The sequence below is a fragment of the Taurulus bubalis genome, assembly GCF_910589615.1.
Source record: "Taurulus bubalis genome assembly, chromosome: 15".
Classification (NCBI taxonomy): domain Eukaryota; kingdom Metazoa; phylum Chordata; class Actinopteri; order Perciformes; family Cottidae; genus Taurulus; species Taurulus bubalis.
In genome coordinates, this window is record NC_136603.1 from 16329071 (window position 1) to 16338045 (window position 8975).

Here is an 8975-nt window from a genome sequence, read left to right on the forward strand (position 1 = left end):
TATATTAATAATATGTTTACTATTGAAGATGTTATTGAGAAGACTTATGGGGCTGATACATGTCACCAATAAAATGGTAATATTTACAGCATTTCCACCAAAACAATTGGGCAAACAAAAACATCTCATAGGTCTAGTATAATCTCATATACATAATAGTAATATGTACATCAAGATCTTCCTCTATTTCTTAACCCTAGATTTTGGTTTTCTCTTCTGGCTTCACGGGTTTATATATTAAATTAATCTATTGCTCCTAAAACAAAATTGAAATCTGAAGGTTATTTTTTATTTTTTTTTTATTTGCCATTATGATCAGTGTCCCTTTGCCTCTATTCAGAGACGTGCATCAATATTTCTGTCCAGGAGATGGAAGCATTGGGCCTTATATGTATTTGGCCTTTACTTTTTGAAGCATATTTTAGACATGTATGTGTTGGTATGTTACGGTTTGTATAAGTATGTATAGCTTTTTTTTGTTTAATTCAAACTTTTTAGAGTTGTGGCACCTCTTTTTAGAGCAATATATGTCCATACATTTTGCAGTGAGAGCTTTAAATATTGGTAGAATTATTGTATTTTGAGGAGGCATATCACACATCATTGATAGAATAGCTGTCTGAGTCCAGATGTGCAGAATATGATCTGATTTCTAAATGTAATTTATTTTATAGAAGAAAACTGTTGTACTTTCACACACATACAGATACACACGGTTACATTCACACACTTAGCATGCAGGCGTTGATTATTTCCATGGGCATGCTTGTCTAAATTGGCATCGTGCCCATGTGTTGAACATGCCCATCAAACGAGTTCCACTCCACCGGTCTGGCACATGCATGCTCGTCACGTTCAGTGGCACCCACACAACAAGCTCGCTGGTGAGAGAATTCATTTCCCTGTCCATTATCCCACAGATGTTTGCTTTAATTTCTTCTTGATGGAGAGACGTTGGTACTCCATCATTCACCAAAAAAGCAAAGACGGACAGTAAAAAATGTTCACCACTAAATCATAATATTTGGAGAGGAGAAAACCTCACACAAGTAACAGCATAAGGACTTTGAGATGATTGAGTATTTTTCACACATTTGTTGTGCAACATTTTAATACATTCACACACAAAATTACAACCAACTAAAATATTGTTTTGGGGTCCTTTATTCATGCCTGCACTGCCTCTGACTCCAGGTAGTCATATGTGTCATGATCTCTGATTCACACTGAAGAAGCCACAGTGTGTTAATCAGTGTTAGGCGTACGTGGTTAACCATCTCCACAATGTGAGAATAATTAACAGAAAACAGTGGAAAGTGATAATGTGCAACCCACTGGGAAATAGTTGTACATTACAATGCTCTTTGAATAGGTCCAGGTTCAAACAACAAGCATGAAAGGAGGGATCGTCATGCAATAATTGCTTTAAAGTCCTGAACAAGGCTTTAAGAGCAATTATGAGCAATAATATTAACATTTTTTATTGGAGGAGATGATAACATCCTTTACTGCAATTATGCCCTGTTTCAGTGATGCAAGAAACAACACTCCAATGATAATTGCGCCAATTTTTTATTTTGTAAGCCAACCTGGAAGTTTGCATCGCACTGGATGAGAAAATCAAAGCTTCAAAATTCACAAGTGAGACATTTACTGACTTATAGAACAAAATGTCAAAATCTCTTAAGCCCGTGTTGACCACATTTCAGGCTTTGAGACGAGGGAACCAGAAGTGGAAAATTGCTGACTCATTTCTGGGTTTTCAGGACTCATTTCTGCAGCACTCTATATGCATGAGCACTGACTACACTTATTGCTGTAATCACAAGCACAGACGCATGTGAGCCGAGCCATTTCTGTTGGTGAGGGGTTTTGGCTTCAGTACCAGGTTACTGTCACATCATCAGCTTGCACCTTCAGATGCCAGCATTAATATTCAGAGAAGACATAGCGCCGTGTGATGACAAAACCCTTTAAAGGGCTTTTTATCCCTCAATTCCATCCTTATCTCCCATCTTTACATCGCTAAGCTTTGAGGGGATCACACTGCAATCCTGGAAGCTTAGATTTTGCCTCCAGTTTTATCAGGGAACTCTCAGCTCTCAGAGGGAATAGATCATGTTAAGAGGCATCAGTAGATGGTTACAGTGAGCTGAGGAGACACCTTTTGTCCTCTGTGTGATATTGCTGTGGAAAAGAAAAACAGGGACATTTTTTGGAATGCATTTTTTATTTCCCCAAATGAATTTGACGGGGTTTTATCAAAGCAGAATCCAAACAATGTATGACAAAACTTTTTGAAAAGTTGGTTAACTAAGTCTATCTGCTTTCTTCGGCATCAGCAGCATAAACTGGTGAAGTATCATCAGCATTTCTTCTTTACACGTATACTTATCCTGCTAAGGGATTGCTGCATGGGCTAACGTGTAAAGACCCATTCATGCAGGCAGGCTGCTATTTATAACCCACAAGGCCAAAGTTTCCCCCTAAATCCTGCCAGTGTTCAATGAAGACACACACACACACACACACACACACACACACACACACACACACACACACACACACACACACACACACACACACACACACACACACACCTTTTAGATATGTGTGCTTGTCGGCATGTGATTTTGAACAGTGTTATTCAGATCTATTTAGTATTGCCATTGTTTAGGAGACATGTTGATTCAAAAGGGATAGAAATCCCTAAAATATTCAATTTAATCAAGAATGACTTGAAGAGAGACAGATTTACCAAATGTGTCAGTCGCACCTATGTTTTCAGATCAAGCTTCTGGAAGATATCCAGTAAAAAGTACTCAAAGAACAATTAAATACATTTCTCAGTGTTCTGTCTGGTTTGTTGGCAGGTGGACCAGCTGACCTTTGACCTCCCTCCAAGTTTAACCACAACCACTTCTTCTTCTTGGCTTTTATTCCCCCACGACTCCACATTGTTTTCTCCATGATCACTGAGACATTTGATTTGAGACATCAGCTCTTGTGTATGTTTCCTGTATGTGTTATTGTGTGTCATGTTTGTGTGGATCTGCGACAGAGAGAAGTAACACACATTGTTTATCACAGGGTCCTGAGCTTCTTGCTGCCTATATCTGCCAAACCCATCGTCTGTGGCAAAAGACTTGCTGCCGTGTGTCCCTCCATCTCGCTGTCACCTTGGCAACCGCTGCCGAGGTGAACTGCCAGCTGGGATAGCCGACCTCTGTTGGCTGCGCTCCACGAAGCTGCAGTCCACAGCGCTGCCACAGGATATGTGTGGCTGTGCCGGCATGCCGAAAATCACACAGAAATGTGGAGGCCAACTCCAAGAAGAGACTTCTGTGATGAGCTCAATCAGTTTATCACGGTGTCAACACAAAGAGGTGGCAGAACAACTGGAAATGGTGTTGGCTAGTGACAAATTATTTTTGATTTATGTAACCATTAATGAAGCTGCTAGGACTGCAACTAACAACTGTTTCCATTTCACCTTAATTTCTCAGTTTAGCATTTTGTTTCTAGACATTACAACAAAAAAAGAGTGAGAAATTACTGTTATAATGTCCCACGGCATAAATGAAGAAAGAAAACCATCATATCGTCACATCTAAAAGGCTGGAACCAGCAAAGTTGCCATGTTTAAAAAAATTAATCAAGCAATCATCGATTATCAAACTTTTCTGTCAGTTGATTATTTCTTATTTTGATTATTCAACTATCATAGCAGATTGAGATGCTGCTTTTAGTAAGATAGCCAGGCAGAATCACATTAAACATGCCTTTATAACTTCCTCAAAAGTAAACGTATGGAACAATGTCTCTAAATGGGCTTTGTTTCTCATAAAATATATTTTAATTGCCATTTTAACACTTAAAAAGCAGCAGAGAACTTTAATATATGAATGTTAATATTTCACTGCAAAGGGGTCAGCGAAAAGGACACATAATGGTTTGTGCGTGTGTGTGTTTTTGTGCGTGTGTGTGTTTTTGTGCGTGTGTGTGTTTCAGGAGAGACCTTAATAATGATGGTCCGCTCAGATAGTGTAACACAATTATTTCCTTATGTCAAATTTATTAAATAATTAGTCTATTCCATGAAAATATACACAGTGGAAAAAATAAATAGTCCAAAGCATCACACAAGAAAACACAGCTGACTAACTTGTACATCAACTTAAAGGAATGTTTTCTAATTTAACAAAAGGACTTTTCTATAAAGGAAAACACAATACTGTTAAAATCGTAAACTGTGTCACAACATAAATCCACTGACACACAACACAAAAGTCATAAACACGTTTCAAGGAATATAAATTATTGCTCATTAAAAACAATGCTGAATAAAGCGCATTAGACCAATGTCTTTCATATAAAAGAAACGATCCAGTCCAGTCCAGCCTGTGGGACACCAAACTCTGCAGCAATACAAGGGAACTTTTATTTGTATCTGAGACACGGAAATATCGTTTATGTCTGGAATCAGATCGATAAAATACTTATTCTGTAGACTTTTTGGTGTACAAACTTTGCCTTTAACAGACTTTGAATTGTTTTCAACTCAGACTTTAGTTAAGCTTCTCATTTTCTGTGCCAACAGCTGACTCATAGTGCAGAACAATACCCGAGGATGCATAAAAGTAGACTTTTGTCCAGCTGTGAAGTGAATACACACTGGACAACATTATTATTGGGGATCAATAAAAAAAGTGAATCAATTATCCTAGCATTTAGGGAAACATCAAATATGTTCTTGCAAAAGGTTTTCAACCACTTCACGTTGTTCATAATTTAAAGTCCAAGTTATTTTCACGTGTCGCTGTACATCCTCTTGCAGTCTATGGAGGGTGACGGTGTGTCCGGACCCATGCTGCCCACCTGTGAGTACGCGTCCTCCGGGGTGCGAGGCAGTCCTGGCGGCGTCATGCGCTTCTCTTTCTGCCTGCGGTTGCAGAACCAGACTCTGACCACCTCCTTCTCCAGCTGCAGAGATTCCGCCAGAGAGTTGATCTCCTGCGCGGCTGGTTTGGGACACTTGAGGAAGTGGCTTTCCAACGCGCCTTTTACGCTCACCTCGATGGACGTGCGCTTTTTCCTCTTCCGGCCCTGGGTGGCTATCTTATCGATGCTGGTCGGGCTCCCGGTGGTGGAGTCGGCCTCCTCCAGCCACTTGTTCAACAGAGGCTTCAGCTTGCACATGTTCTTAAAGCTCAGCTGGAGCGCTTCAAACCTGCAGATGGTTGTCTGTGAGAACACGTTGCCGTACAGGGTGCCCAACGCCAAGCCCACGTCCGCCTGGGTGAAACCCAGCTTGATCCGCCGCTGTTTGAACTGTTTGGCGAAATGCTCCAAGTCATCAGACGTCGGAGTGTCCTCGTCCGAGTGCGGTTCTTGGTTCACCCCGTGATGCTGGTGGTGGTGAGTGTGGTGATTATGGTGGTGATGGTGATGATGGTGGTCCAACTCCGGGGACTCCCCGCGCACCAGCCCCTGGTGCATGAGGCTCTGACCCACGTGCGCGTTCAGCATCCCGTTGACTGTAAACCCGCCGGGCTGAGAGTAAATGAGAGACTGTTGCTGCTGCTGCTGTTGCTGCTGTTGTTGCTGTTGCTGCTGTTGCTGCTGCTGTTGCTGCCCCTCGCTGATGCTGATGTGCGCCGCGGAGGTGCCTCCCCAACTTCCCGGGTGCGCCTGATGGGGTCCCAGATGTGGGGACCGGTGATGCAGAGCGGTGCCTGTGTGGAGGTCCTCTCTCCCTCTCTTCACGTCCTGCGCCTGGGAGCTAGAGGACCACGGAGAGCTGGCCTCGGCGGCTGCCACTGCGGCTGCGGCTGCTGCGGCTGCTGCGTGAGGCAACGATGTTACCCACTGGTGGGCATGGCTCAGCATGTGGCCCCCATTGCTCGCCACCATCGCTCCCTGCATGAAATCACTTTGCACCATCTTTACTGCAGGGTCCCCTCTGTACCCACTGGACACCGTGGTCACAGCGGTGCTGCCCGGCTGCATTCCCCCAACCCTCCGATCAGAGTGGAGGACCGGGCCGGATAAAATCCTGCTGCTGGCTAGGTATGGACTTGATGTTGCTGTTGCCATCCCCCAAAGCATATATCTGCAGATGTGTCTCACTTCTGGTGTTCTGCTAAAGTCCCAGTTCTAATCCATGAATAGATTAAGTCTAAATATAAAAAGAAAAGAGAGTGGAAATAACTCCATATAAGTTAAAATGATAAATAGTTATATAGCAGGTTGTGCGCGCGGAGACTTGTGCAATAAACACACTGTCTTAGCATTCCAGTGTAACAAAACAATAGTCTTCAAAACTTTTCTCTGTCCCGGGAGCTCCGTCGTGCGTAATCCACAGACCCGGCGATATGGAACAACGCCTTCTCTGATCCGTGTCGAGCTGAGGAGCTGCTCACGTACAACCCGTGTATCTGTTATTGGCGTTTTAAAGCCTTTCAATGATGATGACAAACTCAACTTAAAAACCTCTCCGGTCCTCTCGGTAGTTTCTCTCACTCCATCTGCTCCATCCGGCGCGTCCTCTGTGGTGCGAAGAAGACGAGCATGTGTTTACGTTGTGGCAAGGCTGCGTTTTCCTCACCCATCTCCATCCAATTACAGCAAGAAGGCTCTGCAGAGCTCCCGCTGATTGGACGCACAGTCAGAGGAGCTGGTGTGTCTCAGTCGAGCCTCGGGTGCACTAAGTTATTGCTGCAGGAATAAAGCAACAATATGATAAAATAATATTACAGAAAGGGGGGGAAAGAGACATAGACAGAATAATCTGGATGTGCCTTTAAGGACGCGCAAATATATGAATCATTTTAAGAAACAGAACAACGATGCAACGAAACAAAACGTCTTACAAAATGACAGTGAATGTAATACCGAATATTTGTATTCTTATTCTTATTAGTAGTATATGTCTTTAATATATCTTGAGGTTATACCGCCGATGAGGTTCGTGATACCAGACACATAATGCCGTATATGTACTGTAGGGTTATCTCTTTTATAATAACACAGAGCGACCACGGCCTGTGTCAAGGATAAGTCGGCTTTGGGTACATCGGAGGGTTGTACGCTTTCTGCATCTTAATGCGCTCCTTTTCATAAAGGAGAGGCCACAGCGGCGTGACGCGCCACACTGGTGAGCGCTGAAGGTGCACACAATCTGCCAACAGTTTACTTTTTTCCATCCTCCGAAAAACAAATCGGGTTTGGTTGGATGTTCATGGAAACATGTCGTGGGGAGTTTTCTACCACGACTTTGCCTCAGTTTAAGGGCCTTGAGAGAGCAAAGCGGTCTGATCTGTATGCTGCAGTTAGAGAGCCAGGTGCAGCCAATAAATGTGCTAATTTATGTTTTTCAGTTTTCAGGATTTGTCTTGGATCTCATCCAAAAGGTAAAAGATAAATGCTCACAAAAAATATATTTTCCAACCTGCTACATAAATCGAGACTTTTATCATAACATTTGAATTCCAAATTACATTTAGATTTATCCGATTTAGGATGTGGTTAAGTTCCAAAAAAAGTAAAGCAAAGTAAAGTAAAGTAGTAACATGTTGCTGTAAATATGCTTCATGCTCAAAGAATATGTGTTTCATGCCCCGTAATAGTATTACTAATTATATTAGGTTAATACAGAATCACTCAGTATAATGCAGATACACTTTAAATGAATCATTTGGATTGTTTTGTTACTATTTAATTTGCTGGTGGGCAGGATGGCACTCAGGGGTGACACACTCAGGACTCAGCACAACCATCTGTGACACAATGCGCACAATACAATATATGTTGCATTTACAGCGAATAATTTGAATGCTGGAATTCAGTTGCTTTACCTTTAAATCAATGTTAAGAATCCTTAAATGTTAAGAACTTGATAAATAGAAAGTACAACTTTCTTATCAGACTTATAAAGACATTTATAGCGTTCAAAAGTATATGTATACTCACATTTGTGATCATACAAACTTAAATGAATGAGTAAATTAAATAGACAATATACAGAGTTAAATATAACAAATTAAAAAAGTGCATCAACAATCCACCAATCTGTATCATATAACACATATATCGCCATGTATATATATACATATATTTATATATATATATATATATTTATTAATGTTTGTTATAAAAGATATGATTTTGCTGTGTTGAGTGAGCTCATTGACTGTATACTGTACAGTCATTTATTAAAAATATTAAGACCATTAGTTAAAATATACAACATTCATGACTGATTATTGTCACAATCCTTCATTAATGAACACCATGAACAAGTGTAAACAAAATATGGATTTTCACTGACCTATAAACCATTGGTACAGGATGTATTAACCATTAATCCGTCTGTTTACAACTTATAAACAACAAAATATTAGCCATTATTTTGTTCACCTGTTTATTATTACTCAGTATTCAGTAAAATGCAGCAAACACAGAGAAGCGGCAAAAAAAAAGCACCACAGTGTTTCACGTCTTTCCAGAGCGTACGAGCACAATGTAGAGAAACCAGACTACAGGGACTGCACTAATGTGTTTCATGTGTTGTGCTGGCTGGTCACAGCACTGGGTCCTCTATTTGTTATTCATGAAGGAAGCTGGGTGAAGAGGCCTTCTTCTGATGCACATTTTTCTCTCTGCTCTCGCTCTCTCTCTCTCTCTCTCTCTCTCTCTCTCTGAAACTACTTCAAAACTAAGCAAGTCATCTGTTTTATATGTAGTGAATACTGCAATTAATCCAGCATAATGAGCATGACACCATCAGCTAATTCGTATTATTGTTTATTTGAGATATTCTTTAAATCAATTACACAGAGACTTTTTTTCTCTCTCTCTCTCTCCCTCTCTCTCTCCCTCTCTTCGCCCTCTGTTGAGTCTTCAATATGCAGATCGGCCATTTCTGCCCCTGGGCTATTTTCTTTGGTAGACTTTTGAAATATGCAAATACTTCC

At 41.2% G+C, this 8975-nt stretch overlaps 1 protein-coding gene across 1 annotated transcript; it reads right to left on the reverse strand.

Annotated features, from left to right (window-relative positions):
- Positions 1-4809: 4809 nt before the first annotated feature.
- pou3f3a (POU class 3 homeobox 3a) lies at positions 4810-6108 on the reverse strand (the record flags this gene model as incomplete). Its single annotated transcript, XM_079230818.1, has 1 exon — positions 4810-6108. The coding sequence occupies one exon, from the start codon at positions 6106-6108 to the stop codon at positions 4810-4812; it is 1299 nt and encodes a 432-aa protein (XP_079086944.1).
- Between the last annotated feature and the right edge of the window lie 2867 nt (positions 6109-8975).